The sequence below is a fragment of the Ambystoma mexicanum genome, chromosome 2q (genome assembly GCF_040938575.1).
Source record: "Ambystoma mexicanum isolate Mex_15411 chromosome 2q, UKY_AmexF1_1, whole genome shotgun sequence".
NCBI classification, from domain to species: domain Eukaryota; kingdom Metazoa; phylum Chordata; class Amphibia; order Caudata; family Ambystomatidae; genus Ambystoma; species Ambystoma mexicanum.
The window spans coordinates 198,542,976-198,565,404 of NC_090924.1; the positions used below are offsets into that span (position 1 = coordinate 198,542,976).

Consider the following 22,429-nt stretch of genomic DNA (forward strand, 5'->3'; position numbering starts at 1 on the left):
CACTCTGTGCTCTCACCCCCTCTTCTTCAACACACACCCCCATGCACCCTTTCACTGCTTCCTTCACTTCCCTCCCAGCGTCCTCCCCCATTGGTTTCACTCACAAGAGGTGTACACATATCTGCGTGTTCACCCAAGCTCCTCCACCACAGGGTCTTATTAACATCCTGCACCGCCCTAGGAGCCGTGCCCCGCTTCAAAAGGCAGACTGGAATTCTGTCAAAATGGCTCCTGTACACCACTACGGGTTGCATGCTTGGGACTGGTCGCTGCAGGTTGGTGCAGTCCTTCCAGATGTGCGCCATGGAGCGGTTAGGGAGAATTCTCAGAAATGTGCTAATTCCTCTCTACCCCCAGCACTTTTGCTGGACTCTAGGACTTTTTCATTTTTACCTGGAGAGAGTGAGACCCTTTTTACCACTCTCACATATTATGTGATTTGAACTCTGTTTTTCTTTTGGTTTTTGTAGTCTGACAAACTCCATAGGCATCTTTTTACATTGTGGCACACATCTTAAGTGCAGTGGCACAAGGGACGTCTTTCAGATTTCCCAAAGGTTTAACTACCTTTCTCTTAGGTAACTACTGTTTCCAAGAGCAGTAAAAGTGAAATTGACTTTACTTACATGTTTAAATTTCTAGACCCAGCACACTATCTTACAATAGGGTGCTGGAGGGGGTTACATAGTATCCCTTTTGTCTAGCTTCTCATGTAACAATTTTATGTTACTCTTTCCTCGATGAATGGCTGGTGGCGGTGGTTTACTTTTTACTACTGTGGTGCGTCTTTACCGCGGGCTGCGTTTGCAGCTGCATTAAAGCACCCTTGTGTGCCATTTCTGTCAAAATGGCCCTGGTCGTCTTTTTTCGCCATTTCTTTGTGGGAAAGTCCTTCTTGAGATTTACTGTGTGTGCGCCAAACCAGGTCTGGTCCCTTTGTTCTTTTTGTCTTTGGCGGGATTCACGAGTGAAGCCTGCCTCTGGCACCAGGGATTCTGGTGGGGGCAGGAAGTGAGGAAGGTGCCCGAAACTCCCTGTGCTTAGTGTCCTAGGACACAGAAATGCACTCCTAGGTGATTGGCCAGCTGGCTGTCCGGCAACAGAGTGCTGGACCCCCGATGCAAGGAAAGTCTGTCTCGACATCGAGGAACCGCAGTGGTTCGGTTTGCGGTAGACGTGAGGAGCTGAAACACCGAATTGCCACTTGTTTGAAAATTGCCGGTTGATGTCGGTGACAGTCCCATTGCAGTGCAGGAGTCCCCAGAAGTCCTCCCTCTTGTCCCCACGACTAAGGCCCAGGAACACCAGGATCTGCAGAGCTGCTCAGGAACAGAAGGCACCTGCCACCTTTTTCTTCTAACCAAAGGTACTGTACAGTCTACCTCTTGTGTGGCCTTGCCTGGTCTCAGTTGAGACTTGTCTTGGTTGCTCTGTAGAGTTGCTTGCATCTTCTACTACTCGCAAGTCTAACAGCTTGTGGCCCTACATTGATTCTTCTTTTTCTACAAAGACTTCTAAAACATTGTGCAAGATTTTTACTTACCTGCAAGAAGTGCTTTAGCTCACCTAGACTTTTGCCCAATTGACATTGGCCTAGCCTGGCTCCCTGAATTACTCTCTCCTCTGTGTGTTTGCCTTCCTTCCCGGAAAGGGTTAACTTACTGCGCAGTGGGGGATTTAAAAAAGTACTTGCCTGCTTCAGAATATTTGTGTGATCTCTTGTTTTATTCTGGTAACCTTTTCTTTGACACTCTTCTCAGTATTGCTACAAATGCAACAGTAATCTATTAATGTCCACAGCGCCCTAGCTATTTGTCACCTGAGGGTGTAGGAAGTGTCTGTGTGCCATGCCCAATTGTTATTTGCTGATTTAGAACAACAAAGAGTGAATTTTGAAGTGTATTTTTGTGTTGCTATTATATTGCTCCCTTCTGAAGAAGGCTTATTTAAACTGACGGTTAAATTAATAATGTTTAATCAAGAAACCTTGAGAGTAAGTGTTTATTTGGATAATTGTCACTGTGAATCTGTGTGTAACTACCCTACTGTTCACATTGACCCCTCTTGAGATAAGCCTAGCTGCTCAACCACACTACCAACCTGTGTAGCACAGACTTATACCAAAGGTTGGGTTCCTATTACCAGGAGGCTAAGGTGGTTGCAGTTCACCCAAAGTGTACTACCCCAAATCGAGACCTAAAAGGAACCCTGCGCCCCTGTGGAAAATCTGGGATCATGTCAGGGTCACCAAATTTGTAGAGTAACCCCCTTAATGCCCACACCAGAAAAAATACAACCCACTAGGGAGAAGGCTTAGCACACCTCTTGCAAGGGGAACAAGGTTTATTCTCGCAAAATATAAGTACGTGACAGCAAAGAACTCTGCTGCCACCAAGTACTCTCCTTCAAATAGCATAAGCAATGGGTTATAAAGGTACACAGCGTCACAAATGACGTACATCAGATAGGTTACAGTTCCAGGTAGCTGGTTGGTGTGACCCTGTACACATGTATCCTGCTCCATACGGGCTGCCAGGCGATTGGTCCAAGCATCTTCTGTCTATCTTCCACGTGGGGATCTTCCGTTATCAGATACAGAGGCTCTAATTGGCAATTTAGTTAAATGTACATTATTTCATAGCTTCTACAGTGCACCTGGTACCAAGGACATGAGCGAGGTGTAAACTTTCAAGGTTGTGATAACTACCCAGAACTATGTGAACCCCCTGCTCAAATCCAGACACACTGGCACCTATACAACTTTCCTACCTGCAGCTTAAATGTGTTGGCTTCTCCCCGGACCTTGCAGCACAAATCACATGAACAGATTGTGGGGGCAGCCAGTCACTGCTCTCTGATCTTCTTGATCGATCGGCCAGTGTACAGTTTTATGGCCAGGTGTCTTGGGCTGGTCAGTGCACTCAATTGTGTTTGTCCTGGGCTAAGGGTCCCTGGCTTCTTTAACTTAAAGGGCTGGACTGGCGAAGGACTCTTTTTCCATGAGATATCATTGGACATTTTGTTACTGTGTTTCTAAATGTAACTAAGACAGAAGTTGACCAAGGAAGGCAACGATTTCTGTATGGGTTGTGGGCTGCAAGATCCTGTCTTGATGTCAATAAATCAGATTGGCCTATTACTGGTGTGTTGTTGTGGCATCTTTATTTCAGTACTGCACCACCGGCTGTGTGAATTGGCTGAGGTTCGGTAGGTGAGGTAATTTCACATGCTGTTGGCTGAACGCCCTCGGGGCACTGGAGTACAGGTAGGACATTTTCGAGGAGGGGCTAGTATGCATGCGTGCATATGGGTCAGAATTTAGGATATGAGGGGTGGCCAAGTCCCTGCTGTCCACCCATGTCGGGTTGGCATGTGGATGGGTGTTAACAAGTGGGCTAGAGAGGGTATATGAGAGAGGGATAGAACTAATGTCCTAAAAACGGTAGTCCAGTTCCACTACTGCTTTTTGCAAATGATGCAGCCTTGTTGGCCATGAATCAGATGGGCTTCAAGATATTCACTAACTTTTCCTCCTTTTTTGATCATTGTTTAGTGAATAAATTGAAGGTGATGGTAATGGAAGGTAGGAAGGGACCGTAATTGAAGTTCTTAAAGGGCAATCCTTTAGAGTGGTAAAGTCATTTTCACTATATGGGAGTCGGTTTTCGATGTAATGTATCCTGGTCTCCCCACAACATCCATGCAATCTAATGTTTAAGCAAACTTCTGAGGCAATCCCGTCTATAGTTCACTGGCTTGGGGTGGCATCAAAAAGGTCTGCTATCAAGGTTTATCAACTTAAATCTGTTGCACAACTAATCTATGGGGTTGTTTCCTTCACTAATGTGAAGAGTGGGCTCAATGTTGAGATGGATTTATAGAACCAGCCCAGTGGACATATGAGGCCAGCCTATTCTGGTGAACATGGAAAGACACAATTGTCTAGCCATACTATCAAGGTAGTGTGAATGAGCACTAAGACTTAGACTTATAGTGTGGGAGTGTGAAGGGTTCAGTTAAGCACACTGAGCACTCTTACAAGTTAGGCAGAATGTATAAATATACAATGTATGAAGTATTTTTGAATCCAAACCTGTGGCAACTATGGCGAGTTTCCTTGTGGTGTTTTACTTTTCTTTGTATGTTTGCAGCACCCAGACTCTGTATCACTGCGACTGGCCAGTGCTGAATTACTGAATTGAAATAAACCACAGACACTTTTGGGAGCGCTCCAAAATGCTTTTTATCTTCAGTTATTGTTCAAAAATGAATTTTGTGTAGTCAGTTGTTCATTCTTCAATTGATGTTTACATAAACTTAATTTTCCTAATACTTTGTATTATATTCATACAAGGTTTTTCCACTTTTTCTTTAACACAAAATTGTCATGGATATTTTGTTTCCTTCAGCTCTGTATTATATTCATACAGAGTATGGTTGTTTTGACTCCAAAGATAATGATTTTTAAATTGAACACCCGATTCCTTTAAGTGTAATATGTACAGTATGTACTCAATTTTCCCTTTGGTCTCCATCGTATGCACTCAATACTCAATTTTTTCTCTCCCTCAACACGTGTTTCTCCGTCCGCTCAGACGGTTCATCAGGAGGGCTGTGTTAAGTATTATATATACATCATACCTGCAAGTAAAGGGAACAAGGTATCTTCTTTAAGTTATTGTGTGTTAGATTGCTATTGGGCACAGTTTACAATTTGTCAATAATGGCATAGTATTTCTACAAATTGCATAGTTTGTACTCCCTTCTTTTACATCATACAACTCATTTCACTTTTTTCAAGGTTTCTGGCTTTAGCAAGTTGTGCTTATTGTTGGATTTCCAATATGCCTGTTTGTGGTTCTCTGTTTACATCTTTTTTTTTTATCTCTTGGGACTTGTTTTCTGGCTGATAATAGAGAAAATTCAGCTGTTAATTAATCCACTTACCTGTCTATGCTTATAGACACAATATATTTTATTCCAGTAGCTTACCTTCTTAGGTGGACTGTTTTTCTATGACAAGGGCTTTCCTGAGTCCCGTGAGGTTCATCCGATCGTGGTCGCCGATACGGATGATCCAAAATGGCCGTTATTTATATACGTCATCACGCCGATGTGTGATGACGTCATTGCGTGCCTCATTTAGTTTGTCGTGCGTGATGATGTCACGACGGTCTTTTGTGCCTGTACTCGTAATGCTCAGCGGCTTAGTTAATTTAACCATTAATTCGGGCCCAATAGTGTCTAATGTAATAGTTGATATGATTTTAGAAGAATTCCTAGAATTACTTGTTTGGATGTATTCTTGTTTATGTCTGTGCGTGTTGATAAATTCTCCTTATGTAAAGCAGAGCTCTAACTTCTTTAATGTGGTTGGTTGCTTTCTATGCATACTTCCAATTCACCAAACTAAATACCTTTCAGGATTAGGTGAGTATTCCGACTAGGCATGCTAACAATTTACCAAACCTAAGATCATTCTGAACAATTTGCATATTTTGAAAAGTAGTTTGATTTTTGTCACATTTTCTTCCCATTCTTTCGCAATAGTTGTTTTTACAAAAAATTTCCCATTTCTGTGTCTGAATTCAGACCTGTTATAGCAGTCCAGGTTGCAGATCCATACTGCTTCCCTTTGGCGTAGTATTTTTTCCTCGGTTTCCCCCTCTTGCTGGGGTTCGAACCATTTCTAAACCAAAGAATCTGATCCCTTGTATGTTGGATACGTTGTGTTCTGTTCCGTAGTGTTTGCCTAGTGGGTATCTAGTATCCTGATTTTTTTTATTGTACTTAGATGCTACAAAATCCTTATTTGTAATGCTCTAATCATGCTGCCCACATAGTTTTTTGCAGATGCATTCAATAGCATAGATGACATGATTGCTATTGCAATTGATAGTCTTGAATCTCATGGTTTTGGCCGTTCAGTAATCTTATTGTCTTTTTTCCATTTTCTGAATATTGGCAATAGTTGCACATTCCACATTTGTAGTTGCCTTTAAGTTTATCCGCTGACCACAATTTATTTTTACCCATTGTGGTTGATTCTTTTACAAAATGCGAAGGACATATTTGTTTCAAATTCTTGGCTCTTTTGTATGTGATCTTTGGTTGGTCTTCAATATAATTTGTTAAATCTTTGTCTAATTTCAATAGATGCCAATGTTTTTTGAGGGTTTTTTTTCAGTATCATGTGGTCCGTGCTATATGATATGAACCGAATTGTATTTTTGGTTTGGATCTCAAGATTTCTCGATTTGTTTTGTAAAAGATCATTCCTTGATAAGTTTTGTTTTTTGAATGCTTTGTTTAGTTGTGTATTGTTGTAGCCTCTTACTTTGAATTTGCTTAAGGCTATTTCTACATTCTTCTTCATGTCTGTTTCTTGAGTACAAATTCTTTTAATTCTTAAGAATTCTCCGTATGGTATATTGTGGATGATGTGTTGAGGATGGTTACTCTTTGCTTGTAGTATACTATTTCCAGACGTGGGTTTGGTATAGAGTGTGGATTGTATTCTCTGATCATGCATATATAGTTCAAAATCAAGAAAGTGAATTCTGTCTTTACTTTCCTCCATTGTTAGTTTGAGATTGTAATTATTTGTATTTAAGACTTTGATATTCTTTCAATGATTTCAGATCTCCATTCCATATCACCAGGATGTCGTCTATATAACGACCCCAAAACACTGTTTTTGTCTTCCAAAAATGCACAATGAGTCCAAGCATGCTTCAGTTCATAGTTGCCCATATATACATTTGCATAAGAAGGGGCAAAGTTCGCCCCCATGGCAGTCCCTTGACATTTTTTATAAATGGAGTTGTTGAAAAGAAACACATTGTTATTGAGGACAAAAGTAAGCATTTCAAGGATCATGTTGTTCTGGTCCAAATAGGAAATTGACCTGGCCTTGAGAAAGTATTCAACTGTTTCCATTCCTTTTAAGTGAAGTATACTTGTGTATAGTGCAGTGACATCGAAAGTGACCAGTCTGTAATTTTCTTCCCAATTGATATGCTTCAACTGCTGTATGATGTGCTTGTTGTCTTGTACATATGAAGCCAAACTTGCTGCTAATGGTTGTAGATGTTGTCTATGTATGCTGATATGGGTTCACTTATGGATCCAATTCCATTAATGATGGGTCTGCTTGATGGTATAGTGGTGTATTTCTGATGGATGTTTGGAAGAAAGTATATTGTTGCCATTGTTGGATGTTTATTCCTTACATAATCATACTCTTCATCCGTTAATATACCAATCTCATACCAATGTGTGCTCATTATGTTCCATTCTTCTAATATTTGAGGCATGGGGTTCTCTGTCAGTTTTTCATAGCAGGTCGTATCATTTCAATACGTGTTCGCCTTGCGAATATAGTCAGTGGTATTTAAGAAGACTATTTTGTCTTCTCTATCAGCCTCTTTTATTGTGATTTCATCATTATTTCTTAAATCCATGATTGATTTTGTCTCTGATTTATTTCAATACAATGTATGGAGGCCTTGGCTAAACGCTTAAAGATTAAAAAACACAAGTAACAGACTAAACATACACTATTGTATATACATTCATGAGAAAGCTGGACAGCCCACAGGGTTCTTGAGCAGGGGTAGAGACTGGTTCTCTTTGGGCCAGGTGTCGAAACACCAATGAAGGCCTTCTGGAGATCGGTAAAGGAGCAGGGCATCGCTGCGATGACCATGTTGGATGGCTGCAACAATTGTCGAACTTCAGCTCCTCTTCAAAGGGGTCTTGGCTCTGACAAACTGAAGAATGTCTGCAGGAGTCTTCCTTTTAGGCAGGATTCAAGCCCACCAATGGTAAGGATCGGCACCATTGGCTGCCCAATTATGGACAGCCTTCGACTTGCACATCTGCCTGGCAACAGGCACACTTTAGCCAGGATGTGGACTGGGGCCAGACATATTCGGCCACAAACACATACCGCACTTTCCCCTGGAAAGGCTTTACCACATATGGCAACTCTGGCTCTCAAAGTGCAGGAAGAAGGTCAAAATACGAGAGGACCAAAGGACAAGTGAAAATGTTGTGCTGCAGCCATTTTAGAGTATGTGGTACTCTAGCATTTTGCTGCACCGTGCATTCAAGAAATATATCTGCTGCTGCTGCCACTAGCCCATCTTGAACACATCGTGCAAGTAAACAGTTACCTAAAACAAAGTTGACATGGTGCAGAGTATCCTACTATACTCCCATGTAAGGTGCAGTCTAAAACAAAAACAGAATTTCACAATCAATTACTAGGTCCCCCTGCACTGATGGCTGTGGGGCCTGATCACTGTCCCCAAACAGATGCTCTTACCAGGATAAGTGAAGCTAAAAGACTTTACTTGCCTCCAAATAGTCACAGAGGCTGCAAAATGTTGGTGGTGGAGGAGGTAAATATATACTTGCTATCAAAATATTAGTTTAAATACATTTTATTGCTTTTTCGGGAAGCTAAACCTACAAGCACGCATTCATCAGGTATTCATGTGAGCTCCTCATAAACCGCATACCAGCATGGAGATTTGTTCAGACTAGGTGCCCAAAAACCATTTCTAATTTCTCAGTTTATAGAGGATGTTTTATGCACCAACGTGGTTATTTTTTTTTTTACAGATCCTAATGAATGTGAAAAGGAGCTTCTCTGTCTTAACACTTCTCCTGTGGATCTCCTGTGTGGCCCTGTGCCTTCCTGCCTCCCTTCTCCACAGCTGAGACCTGATCCAGTCCTCGCACAGTTTGCTGACCTCATACAGTTTGAGGAGCATGTTTCATATTGCAATGGTAGGTTTTAAACTTTACTACATGGCTTACATGACTTGTTTTGTTATTATTTTTGAGAATTCAAATATGTGAAAGTTTCTAACTGTTAATACCTGACATATGTTCATGATCCTGATGTGTTCTCCATGCAGGTTATACTCCGGCCTTTTCAATTGCGGGTCCTTTAAACATTTAGAAATGTGTTTACACACTAAAAAGTGGTTTCACAGATGTGTGTGCCCCTTTCTGGTGCATGTCAAGATACTACCCTACCTCTGTTTCTCTTTCTGTTAGTCAAGGAGAACTTGCCTGTTGTAATTATCGGTTGGAAGCAAACATGAATTAACCATATGATAGTCACCTCTGTTAATTGGCATGATTGGTCATTGGTTCCCTGCTATCGAGCCACGCCAGGGTTCAGCTCTTTTCCAGACAGTTTATTAGAGTTTGTGCTGTCCATAGCCCAGCTCTTGTATTGATCTCAGTGTTATTGCCGAAAAGCACAAGCACTGGTCCTGTAGGGTGACATAGTACACCATGGCTTCACGAATAGAAGGACAAATAGTTTTTCTTAACTTAGTACAGTCTACAATTTTCCCAAATCACCCCTCTAGGGTTATGGCCTAGCTTACAAGTTTTGCATTTTGTATATAACTTATACTCTCTGGTATCCCTGCCTTGTTTTTAGAAAATAGTGGTTCTTAGTAGTGCTGCATTGAAATACATTCTGCAACAAAATGCATCAAAAGAAAAACAAATCTAGAAGTGGTTATACTTTGGTTATGCCCTGATGGTGAGTCAAAAGCTGTTTTAAACCTCTTGTTTTGCTACTGGCCTCTTTACTCATGTTTCGTCCTTGCACTGTGGAACTTGCATGTTGTTGTGCGATGGGCCCTTGCGATTGTGTGATGGGACATGTGTTGGATAGTTCGCCTAAAGCAGAAGTGACAGGTCATTATGTCCCACCTACCCAATATTCCACTCCTGTTTACAAAGGGCCAGGCAGCCACAGCTCCACACAATTAACCACTGTTATTTGTTGCATTTTCTGTAAACGCTTGTTTTCAGTTGTACACCCACCTCCACACTGCAAGACGTGCCATTATAAACTCGTTTTTTAATTCATGTAAAAATGAGTTTCTATTGAAAACCTTCCTCATACATATTCCTTATCTTCTAAAATCACTGCAGCTGCATACTGGGTCAGGGAACAGCTAAAAGGGGGGACAGCTCTGCCCAGTCTCTGTTAGGGGAGTTTTCCTAAGCTCCTACTTGATGATAAGAATTTAGGAAGCTATCCCAATGGTTTGTAGATCCCCAACGCTTAGTATCAGTCTGCACTAACTCTGGACCTTGGTAGAGTGGCCGAGTGCAGTCACACTTATCTTAAGAGGAAGATGTGAAATGTAGGTAAGTAAACTGAACCCAGTAAGTAAAGCACATCAAAGAACCACTTACACATAAATGTTTATTAAAATATATATTTATATTGACACAAGTCACTGTTAAATACTTGGCACAATAAACCCCCGCACATAGATATACTTTGTAATACTTTCAAATGATCACTTCTTAGTTGCTGAACAAATACAATTGTCACAGGAGTTTGACAGTTCTATCGGTAATACCGCGTACCCTCAAAATGATATACGGTAATTGTATTTAGTCTGCATACACATACAAGATAGTGAATTTTGGGAAGGAAACTGTTGGTTAGTCTTATCCTAGTAGAGCTTCAGGTTCTGGAGGCAGTTTCGAGCACAGCAAGTCTTTCAAAGTCAAAATCGCAACCAAAGTTGAAAGGCAGTTCGTAGCAGCTCAGTCTTGCTAAGCAGTGGAAATCAAAAGTTCCTGTGGATACTTTCTAGTCTCTAGGAAGGAAGATATAAGAAGGCTTAACCAATATTGGAGACCCTATTAAAGGACTCTTTGAAAGGGGCACAAGCAGCGCCTTGAGTCTAAAGACCATTTTAAGCATTGCCCCTCTACCCATCATCGCCAAGGGAAGTTTCACCCAAAATCTCATGTTATTTTCTATATTCTGTACGGCTTTCTCAGTATTGTGTTGGTGCTCTGCTTCTACTGTATGGTATATGTCTATTCCAAGATATTGAAACGTGCTGACCTCCCATGGTATCTGGAGGATTGGTAATTGCTCTAGTGGGATCCCTTTATACCTCCCCAATGGAAACACACAGGACTTTTTGGGGTTCACTGCTATCCCCGAGAGCCCTGCAAACCGGTCCAGCACTGCCAGAACATTCTGTAGGTTTTCTTCCGGGTAGCACAGATACGACATGTCATCAGCATACCAGGAAATTAAATGCAGTTCTCCTTTAATGACAATGCCTATTGGGTCATATTGCTGCCTCAGATATATCACCAAAGGATATACAACATGGGGGACCATGGGAATCCCTGTCTGGTGCCTCTACTAAGCTGCCACCTCTCTGATATAACTGCTCCTGTCTTCACTCTGGCCAGCGGTTCGCTATATAGCAATTTGGCCCATCTTAGATACCCCGGCCCTATTCCATAATTTGTCAAGGTAGCGATCAACCATGGCCATTTGACCGAGTCGAAAGCCTTTATTGTGTCCAGCGACACAATTGCCATTTCACTTGTCTCTTCATTCGTGTATTCAATGACTCGATGGAGTCGCCTGAGATTGTTGGATATGTTCCTGTTGGGGACATAACCAGTTTGATCGGGATGTGTTAATTTAGGAATGACTCTCTTCATTCTGTTTGCCAGGACCGCCGTCAGTATTTTGCTGTCCTGGTTCAACATCGACAAGGGTCTGTATGAGCCGCACTCACCACCAGGCTTATTAGGTTTGGGGCGCTGTATGATTATCGCTTCGCTCAAGGACTCTGGTAACTTCCCAACTTCGTATGCTTCTTTAAGCATTTCCAAGAGTGCTGGCAGTACCTCATTTTTATACATCTTATAAAATCCGCTGGGGAGTCCATCAGTCCCCGGGGTCTTACTAGTGGTTAACTGCCTCGCCACTTCTTCAAGTTCCTCTAGAGTAATTGGTGTGTCTAGCTCTTCTCATTCTTCAGCACTAATCTGCGGCAATCCTATATCCTCTATCACTTATTTCCTTATTTTCACTTTCCTCCACATCCCCATACAGGGTATGGTAATAGTTTACAAATTCTTGATTCACTTCCTCCTGGGTGTCTGCTATACTTCCATTTTCTTTCACTATTGTCCTGATTACGGTTCTGGGAGTCTCGCTTTTGTATAACCATGCCAGAACTCTCCCTGGTTGATCTCCCCCCGCATGCTGTCTCTCTATGTATTTTTTATAGTTTAGGTTGCACAGACTTTCCCAATATCCCGCGCATTTCTGTTGCAACCTAAGTATTGCTTCATTATCATCTTTGGTGCTACCTCTCCCTTTCAATGCCTCTTCCAGCTCCCTTTCCGTTTCTTGTAGGTCCTCTACTATCCCTCCTTATAGCCCTTTGGACTTGGCTATTGCTATCCCCCTCACCACTACTTTAAAGGCTTCCCAGAGAACACCTGCCGACTCCACAATACCTGAATTGGTCTCGAAATAGCTTATTATTTCCTCTCTCATGGCCTCCCTGAAAATGTTGTCCTTCAGCGCTTCCGCTCGGAGATGCCACGTCGGTATTTTCGCCCTCGGGGGTCGGTACTGCCATGTCAATATCAGCAGCAAATGGTCCAATAGGACCCTCACCTTATATTCTATCTGTACTATTTCTGTTAACTCATGCGTGACAAACACATAGTGCAATCTAGTGTGTAGATTCTGAGGGGCTGAATATTGTCGATCTTGTGGATGGTGTATTCTCCATGCGTCCTTCAACCCGAAGTCTGTTATCAAGGACTGCAGTATCCTGGCTGCTGGGGTCGGTCTATCTATTTTGGAGTCTGATCCATCTATCTTTGGGTCTATTACACAATTAAAATCTCCTCCCCAGATCACCGCCTCTCCCAGGCTCGCGCTGAGTGTACTATATAGAGTTCTGAAGTATGCCGCCGTATCCTGATTCGGGGCATAGGTGTTTATCACACATCTCCTTGTTTTCCACCAACCCCTTTAATATTACCATCCTCCCATCTGCTTTCACTATAGAGTGCAGCAGTGGAAACGGTACATGAGAGGCCACCCAGGTAATTACCCCTCTAGCATACGCCGAGTATGTTGCCCCCACAACAGTCCCTCTCTACTTCTTCCGGACCACCTCCAGTTTTTCTTTCGTCAGGTGAGTCTCCTGCAACAAGGCTATGTCTATTTTCTGCCTGCGCAAATACATCATGACCTTATTTCTTTTAAAATAGCTATTGAGCACTCTCACATTCCAGGTGACTACTTTAAAGTCTCCCATTGCATATCCGGGTCTCGCCCCTTCCTCCCCAAGTACCCACCAGTTCCATCAGATCTCAGTTCTTCCCTTTTTTGTGTAGGCTTGTTCCCCAATACAAACTTCTCCTAATTACTAACACTACCCCAACTCCCCGCCCTCTCCCACCCCTGCCCCATCACACTCCACAACTTTTCCCCAACTTCCCCTCTTTCACTCTCCCTCCCTTGCCCCAACTTACCCTGCTTCCCCAACTGTTGCCCAGCTCCATCCCTGGATCTCAGGCACCCCCGCATCTAGCCCTTTCTGGCAGTTGCCTTACTTGCGGCTCAGCAGGGAGATATCGCCCTAGTGGCAGTCCTTCTAATCTGACTCTTGGGGGTAGGTTGTCTCCGTCCCTTTGCTCCCTATTCAAAGATCAAGCTCATCGCACCTTCCACTCTCCTTCTTTCGTTACGTATTCTATATTCCAGTCCAACATGTTCAAATGTCTCATAATGCAGCAACCCACCACCCCACGTCTTATTCTCAATATGCATGGCTGTTAGATCACTTATCGTTACTTCCGGGACCCTGCTCCTCATTCAGCTCCGGACAGCCATGTGCATCCAGCCACGTTGCTGCGTCTTCTGGGGTTTCAAAAAAGTGCGCTTTGTCGTTGTAAAGAATCTTGAGTTTAGCGGGGTACAACAGCATATGTTTCAATCCAGCCGTGCGCAGTCTCCTCTTGATTGCTACATTGCTATAGCATTGTCTCTGGACTAGCATAGTGTAATCCGGATATGCAGTGATGGTCGCAGATGCTCTTTATCGTCCCCCCTTTCCTGAAGAACTCCAAAATCTTTTCCCTGTCTCTATAATTCAAGATCTTTGCTATAATTGCTCTCGGAGGGGTTCCAGGTTGCGGTTTTCTCATCAAGTGTCACGATGCCCGCTCCCGGGTAGCCGGCTCAGGCCCTGCGTCCCCGAAAGCGGACATCAAGTCCCCGGGTAAGGACCCAGCAACCCCTTATAGGGGCACTTTGGACAGCGTCCTGGCGCCTATGGTGCCAGGCTCATAGAAAACCTCAGTCCTGGCGCCATAGGCGCCAGACTCATTATGAAAGTGTTTGGGTGCACTTACCTGATGCAGACCATGCTGCAGATCCCCCGGCCTCCTTGAGGCCTGAAAGGAACTACTTTACCTGTGGGACTCATTTACCACCCGGGCGTGGTCGGGGAAGGATACATACCTGATTGGAGTAAGGACACATTCTAGGAACTTCTTCCAAGGCTATTTAACCCTTTAAGTGCCATGGGTATTTCTCCCCAGTGCCAGAGCCTTTTTTGGTGATTTTGGTATGTGGCCATTCAATGGCTTGTAACTTTTTTGTTACATGAGATATCTCGGCCAAATTTGGCTCCTTTTTTTCCCACATGTAGGCGGTCGTAACGCCACCCAGGAATCCCAGGTTGCTGTAGGGGGGTGAGAGAAAATAAGGATAATGTGCGAACATTTTGGGTTTTTTCAAAAAATGCCAATAAAATGATGTACAAAGAAGCCTGTGGTTTTTTCCTTGTAAGAGCTAGGAACAAATGGTTTGCTGTGCTGAGTTCCCCAATGTGTTGGCTTTCAGGAACAGGTTGAGTGGAAATGGAAAAAAATTATTTTGATGGGGATATCAACCGTTTTGTGAGAGGTAGGCGATTTTTGCCATTTTTGCCAATTGGACATGCATGGACGGAATGGAAGAAAAGGGCAGGAAAGCCAAATTGGAGGACAGAAAGGCATATATTTCTGAAAAGTAGACAAAATTCCAAGTTTAGGAAGGGGTGATTTGTATAGGTCAGGCAACAACTAGGTAGGGGAAACTGCCATCGAATGGGGGAAAAGCGGGAAAATGACTGAAAAAAAAGGTATGTGTTGGACATGGTTGGCTTGGTACGGCAATGGCTTCTATGAATTTTGAGAAAAGCAATGCTCTGCTACATTCCCCCGACTCTTGCAGTTAGGAGAGCATACCATTTTTGTAGTGTTTGTACAAAACAAGCAATACCACAAGCCAAACACTGAGCCATGGTACACAGGAGTTTTACGCTCACGGCCTGACCAGACGCACTTAGCATGTGTAAATTGGGAAAACCAATGTGGTGAGGAACGGCAGCCATACATTTTTTGAAAGAGCACAGGCAGACCTTTTCAAGGGTAGGTGACTTGTGCAGGTTACAAAAGTGTATGGTGGCTAAAGCAGCGACTAAATGTAGGTCACATTTGGGAAAAGAAAGGGTTGTGAGACAAAGGGCTCCAGCAAATGGGTCAAAACGTTATGAAAACCACACAAACACAACACATGGCCTACCGTCCCGCGTTCCCACAGGTGTCCCGATGAAAACGGTACCTCACATGTGTGGGTGCACCTACCTGGCCGCCAAGGGGAAAGCCTAAAACACAAGTAACCCCAAGTCTGTTTTCACACCGGAAATGTCACACTCTCACATCATACAGATATGGGCCTCGGGTGTCCAAGCCACCGAGGAAAACAGGGAACCCCATGCATTTCCGAAAAGAGGACACCCGTGGGAATCCGCAAAGGTATGATATGCCCAAATTGCCCCAGATTTTATTACCCAGACACCCCCGCAAAGTCCGAAATGTGGGAAAAAATACGCAATTTCCACATATTTCGCTCGGCTCACCCATCGAAACACGCCCCCAACAACACATGGCCTACCGTCACGCGTTCCCACAGGTGTCCCGATGAAAACGGTACCTCACATGTGTGGGTGCACCTACCTGGCCGCCAAGGGGAAAGTCTAAAACACAAGTAACCCCAAGTCTGTTTTCACACCGGAAATGTCACACTCTCACATCATACAGATATGGGCCTCGGGTGTCCAAGCCACCGAGGAAAACAGGGAACCCCATGCATTTCCGAAAAGAGGACACCCGTGGGAATCCGCAGAGGTATGATATGCCCAAATCGCCCCAGAATTTATTACCCAGACACCCCCGCAAAGTCCGAAATGTGGGAAAAAATATGCATTTTCCTCACATTTCGCTCGACTCACCCATCGAAACACGCCCCCAACAACACTTGGCCTACTGTCCCGCGTTCCCACAGGTGTTCCGATGAAAATGGTACCTCACATGTGTGGGTGCACCTACCTGGCCGCCAAGGGGAAAGCCGAAAACACAAGTAACCCCAAGTCTCTTTTCAGAGGGAAATCTCAGCCATTCTGCCGACCGGCACAATGTACAGATATGGGCCTCGGGTGTCCAAGCCACCGAGGAAAACAGGGAACCCCATGCATTTCCGGAAAGAGGACACCCGTGGGAATCCGCAGAGGTATGATATGCCCAAATCGCCCCAGAATTTATTACCCAGACACCCCTGCAAAGTCCGAAATGTGGGGAAAAAAACGCTTTTTCCGCACATTTCGCTCGACGCACCCATCGAAACACGCCTCCAACAACACATGGCCTACCGTCACGCGTTCCCACAGGTGTCCCGATGAAAACGGTACCTCACATGTGTGGGTGCACCTACCTGGCCGCCAAGGGGAAAGCCTAAAACACAAGTAACCCCAAGTCTGTTTTCACACCGGAAATGTCACACTCTCACATCATACAGATATGGGCCTCGGGTGTCCAAGCCACCGCGGAAAACAGGGAACCCCATGCATTTCCGAAAAGAGGACACCCGTGGGAATCCGCAGAGGTATGATATGCCCAAATTGCCCCAGAATTTATTACCCAGACACCCCTGCAAAGTCCAAAATGTGGGGAAAAAACGCTTTTTCCGCACATTTCGCTCAACGCACCCATCGAAACATGCCCCCAACAACACATGGGCTACCGTCACGCGTTCCCACAGGTGTCCCGATGAAAACGGTACCTCATGTGTGGGTGCACCTACCTGGCCGCCAAGGGGAAAGCCTAAAACACAAGTAACCCCAAGTCTGTTTTCACACCAGAAATGTCACACTCTCACATCATACAGATATGGTCCTCGGGTGTCCAAGCCACCGAGGAAAACGGGGAACCCCATGCATTTCCGAAAAGAGGACACCCGTGGGAATCCGCCGAGGTATGATATGCCCAAATCGCCCCAGGTTTTTTTACCCAGACACCCATGCAAAGTCCGAAATGTGGGGGAAAAAACGCTTTTTCCTCACATTTCGCTCGACGCACCCATCGAAACACGCCCCCAACAACACATGGCCTATCGTCCCGCGTACCCACAGGTGTCCCGATGAAAACAGTACCTAACATGCGTGGGTGCACCTACCTGGCCGGCAAGGGGCAAGCCGAAAACGCAAGCAACCCCCAGTCTGTTTGCAGAGGGGAATCTCAGCCATTCTGCCGACCGGCACAACATACAGATATGGGCCTCGGGTGTCCAAGCCACCGAGGAAAACAGGGAGCCCCATGCATTTCCGAAAAGAGGACACCCGTGGGAATCCGCAAAGGTATGATATGCCCAAATTGCCCCAGATTTTATTACCCAGACACCCCTGCAAAGTCCGAAAACTTTGCGGGGGTGTCTGGGTAAAAAAATCTGGGGCGATGTGCGCAAATCACACCTCTGCGGATTCCCACGGGTGTCCTCTTTTCGGAAATGCATGGGGCTCCCTGTTTTCCTTGGTGGCTTGGACACCCGAGGCCCATATCTGTATGTTGTGCCGGTCGGCAGAATGGCTGAGATTCCCCTCTGCAAACAGACTGGGGGTTGCTTGCGTTTTCGGCTTGCCCCTTGCCGGCCAGGTAGGTGCACCCACGCATGTGAGGTACCGTTTTCATTGGGACACCTGTGGGAACGCGGGACGGTAGGCCATGTGTTGTTGGGGGCGTGTTTCGATGGGTGCGTCGAGCGAAATGTGCGGAAAAAGCGTTTTTTCCCCCACATTTCGGACTTTGCAGGGGTGTATGGGTAAAAAAATCTGGGGCGATGTGCGCAAATCACACCTCTGCTGATTCCCACGGGTGTCCTCTTTTCGGAATGCATGGGGCTCCCTGTTTTCCTTGGTGGCTTGGACACCCGAGGCCCATATCTGTATGTTGTGCCGGTCGGCAGAATGGCTGAGATTCCCCTCTGCAAACAGACTGGGGGTTGCTTGCGTTTTCGGCTTGCCCCTTGCCGGCCAGGTAGGTGCACCCACGCATGTGAGGTACCGTTTTCATCGGGACACCTGTGGGAACACGTGAAGGTATGACATCTGCTGTTGGCGATGTGTTTCGGTGAGTGTACACAGGGAAATGTCTCTGAAATTGGCCGGAAATGAAGACAATTCTCAGACATTTCGCTCTGGCCACCCACCGAAACACACCGCCAACAACACGTGGCCTACCTTCCCGTGTCCCCACACGTGTCCCGATGAAAACGGTACCTCACATGTGTGGGTGCACCTACCGGGGGCACAAAAGGAAAAAGGTAACCGACTGGGAACCCCAAGCCATTCGCCACTGCCCATTTTGTTCATGTGGGCAACCTACAGATTTGGGCCTAGGGTGTCGCAGCCAGCAAGGGAAACAGGGAACCCCATGCATTTCCCAAAAGAGGACACCCGTGGGAATCCACAGAGGTCTGCCTTGCGCAAATTGCCCCAGTTTTTCTTAGCCACAATCCCCGACAAATTGTGATATTTGGTGGGGAAAAAACACAATGTTCACTTTGTCTGGGGTGCTGGGTAATAAATTCTGGCCCGCTTCGCGCAAATCAGACCTCTGTGCTTTCCCACGGGTGTCCTCTTTTGGGAAATGCATGGGGTTCCCCGTTTTCCTTGATTGCTTGGACACCCTAGGGCCAAATCTGTAGGTTGCCCACATGAACAAATTGTGCTGTGGCGAAAGGCTTGGGGTTACCAGCGGGTTACCCTTTTCCTTTTGCGCCCCCGGTAGGTGCACCCACACATGCGAGGTACCTTTTTCGTCGGGACACCTGTGGGAACACAAGAAGGTATGACATCTGCTGTTGGCGACGTGTTTCGGTGAGTGGACACAGGGAAATGTCTCTGAAATTGGCCGGTAATGAAGACAATTCTCAGACATTTCGCTCTGGCCACCCACCGAAACACACCGCCAACAACACGTGGCCTACCTTCCCGTGTCCCCACACGTGTCCCGATGAAAACGGTACCTCACATGTTTGGGTGCACCTACCGGGGGCGCAAAAGGAAAAGGGTAACCGACTGGGAACCCCAAGCCATTCGCCACTGCCCATTTTATTCATGTGGGCAACCTACAGATTTGGGCCTAGGGTGTCGCAGCCAGCAAGGGAAACAGGGAACCCCATGCATTTCCCAAAAGAGGACACCCGTGGGAATCCACAGAGGTCTGCCTTGCGCAAATTGCCCCAGTTTTTCTTAGCCACAATCCCCGACAAAGTGTAATATTTGGTGGGGAAAAAACACAATGTTCACTTTGTCTGGGGTTCTGGGTAATAAATTCTGGCCCGCTTCGCGCAAATCAGACCTCTGTGCTTTCCCACGGGTGTCCTCTTTTGGGAAATGCATGGGGTTCCCCGTTTTCCTTGCTGGCTTGGACACCCTAGGCCCAAATCTGTAGGTTGCCCACATGAACAAATTGTGCTGTGGCGAAAGGCTTGGGGTTACCAGCGGGTTACCCTTTTCCTTTTGCGCCCCCGGTAGGTGCACCCACACATGCGAGGTACCTTTTTCGTCGGGACACCTGTGGGAACACAAGAAGGTATGACATCTGCTGTTGGCGACGTGTTTCGGTGAGTGGACACAGGGAAATGTCTCTGAAATTGGCCGGAAATGAAGACAATTCTCAGACATTTCGCTCTGGCCACCCACCGAAACACACCGCCAGCAACACGTGGCCTACCTTCCCGTGTCCCCACACGTGTCCCGATGAAAACGGTACCTCACATGTGTGGGTGCACCTACCGGGGGCGCAAAAGGAAAAGGGTAACCGACTGGGAACCCCAAGCCATTCGCTACTGCCCATTTTGTTCATGTGGGCAACCTACAGATTTGGGCATAGGGTGTCTCAGCCAGCAAGGGAAACAGGGAACCCCATGCATTTCCCAAAAGAGGACACCCGTGGGAATCCACAGAGGTCTGCCTTACGCAAATCGGCCCAGAATGTAATACCCAGAACCACCAGCAAAAACCCACATGGGAGAAGGGTGCCCAAGGCTGGGGATATTACCGCCGACTTTGCTGGAGCCCTGGCTGCCCTGCGTTACAGCTTCTCCCCACCAAGGAGTCTCGGCAGTGTGCCAATACCTCCCCGAAGGGAAAAGCTGTAATGCAGCCCAGCCGCAACTCCAGGACAGTTGGAGGTGATCTGCCCAGACGGGCCATTCCCACCCACACCACCAACAACAATCCAGCCCCAGTCTCACCCACCCCACTGACAGTGGGCCCTAACCATAGAATAATAAAAAACAGTACTCGCATAACGTTGCAGCTGCTTGGGTAGAAAAAGCTGTAAACAAAACAAAGAACATGTTACCTACGGTCACACCAGCAAAATGTAGCCCTCCCCGGGGGCAGATAGGGGGGGGGGTTGTCCTGCACTCCTCCCTGGGCTCAGGTGTCCGTTCCTAGGAGCAGATATCTGGTCCCAGGAAGGGCTGCATGACTTGGCACCCACTCCATTGCGGGTGGGGGGGAAGGGGTCAACGCCTCATCCCATTAGAATATTCCCTGACCCTTTGGGTTGCCCCACCGCCCCCCCTAAAAAGCGTTCCACCATTTTCATTTTTTTCCTTTGGTAATCCAACTCCCCTTGGTGCAGAGGGTCACATTGGTGTGCCAATCTGGCGCCGGGGTGCCCAAACCCTACTGCCCCATCTATTGGGGTTCCTGCCCCACCATTTTTGGGGGCCCTCTCCCCCCTCACCCCAAATGGCTGGGGGACACACCTCATGCAGGCCTTCCTGGGCCTCCTCCAAACGGCTGCGTGAGGTACACCCCACCTCCATTTGGGGTGAGGGGGGAGAGGGCCACCCCAAAAGGTGGGGCAGGACCCCAAATAGATGGGGCAGTAGGGTTTGGGCACCCTGGGGGCAGATAGCCACACTAATGGGCCCATCTGCACCAAGCCAAGTTGGGTAAACAAAAACAAAATATACAAAACCACAGGCTGCTTTTTAGGGGGGGCTGAGGGCCACCCTAAATTGGCCGCGCATGATGTACCGCAACAGGGGGTGGCCCTCAACCCCCCACCACCCCAAATGGAGGGCCCCACCTCATGCAACCCTCCCTGGGGGCAGATAGGGGGGGCCCACCTCATGCATCCCTCCCTGGGGTCAGATGCCCCTTCCTAGGAGCAGATATCTGCCCCCAGGGAGGGTTGCATGAGGTGGGGCCCTCCATTTGGGGTGGGGGGGGGGGTTGAGGGCCACCCCCAGTTGCGGTACATCATGCGCTGCCAATTTAGGGTGGCCCTCAGCCCCCCCTAAAAAGCAGCCTGTGGTTTTGTATATTTTTTTTTGTTTACCCAACTTTGCTTGGTGCAGATGGGCCCATTAGTGTGGCTATCTGCCCCCAGGGTGCCCAAACCTTACTGCCCCATCTATTGGGGGTCCTGCCCCAGCTTTTGGGGTGCCCCCCCCACCCCACCCCCAATGGCTGGGGGACACACCTCATGCAGGCCTCCCTGGGCCTCCTCCAAACGGCTGCGTGAGGTACACCCCACCTCCATTTGGGCTGAGGGGGGAGAGGGCCACCCCAAAAGGTGGGGCAGGACCCCCAATAGATGGGGCAGTAGGGTTTGGGCACCCTGGGGGCAGATAGCCACACTAATGGGCCCATCTGCACCAAGCCAAGTTGGGTAAACAAAAAAAAATATACAAAATCACAGGCTGCTTTTTAGGGGGAGCTGAGGGCCACCCTAAATTGGCAGCGCATGATGTACCGCAACGGGGGGTGGCCCTCAACCCCCCCCCACCCCAAATGGAGGGCCCCACCTCATGCAACCCTCCCTGGGGGCAGATAGGGGGGGCCCACCTCATGCATCCCTCCCTGGGGTCAGATGCCCCTTCCTAGGAGCAGATATCTGCCCCCAGGGAGGGTTTCAAGAGGTGGGGCCCTCCATTTGGGGTGGGGGGGGGTTGAGGGCCCCATTCCCTTGGGGCAGATGGTCAGCCATCTGCCCCAGGGTTCACATGCACGTGCCCCCATGCTTTGGGGTCGGGAGGGGGGAGAGGGCTGCTTACTTGAAGCAGCCCCCCCCCCTCACAAAGAGATCCATGGTGGTCTAGTGGGTTGCTGGTCACGGATCGAGCGCTCTGCGCCGATCCGTGACCAGCAATGCCTCATATGTGGTGTCCTTGGAAAGGGGAGAAAGTCCCCTTTCCAGGGAC

At 46.9% G+C, this 22,429-nt stretch overlaps 1 protein-coding gene across 4 annotated transcripts in view; it reads left to right on the plus strand.

The window, feature by feature from the left end:
- The window catches only part of MARF1 (meiosis regulator and mRNA stability factor 1), a 1,350,049-nt gene that overhangs the window by 1,280,037 nt on the left and 47,583 nt on the right, over positions 1–22,429 (plus strand). For all 4 annotated transcript variants that reach the window (XM_069647123.1, XM_069647122.1, XM_069647120.1 and 1 more), the window contains exon 26: positions 8,629–8,796. In XM_069647123.1, coding sequence (XP_069503224.1) covers positions 8,629–8,796 — 168 coding nt within the window. The remainder of the gene's footprint in view (positions 1–8,628; positions 8,797–22,429) is intronic.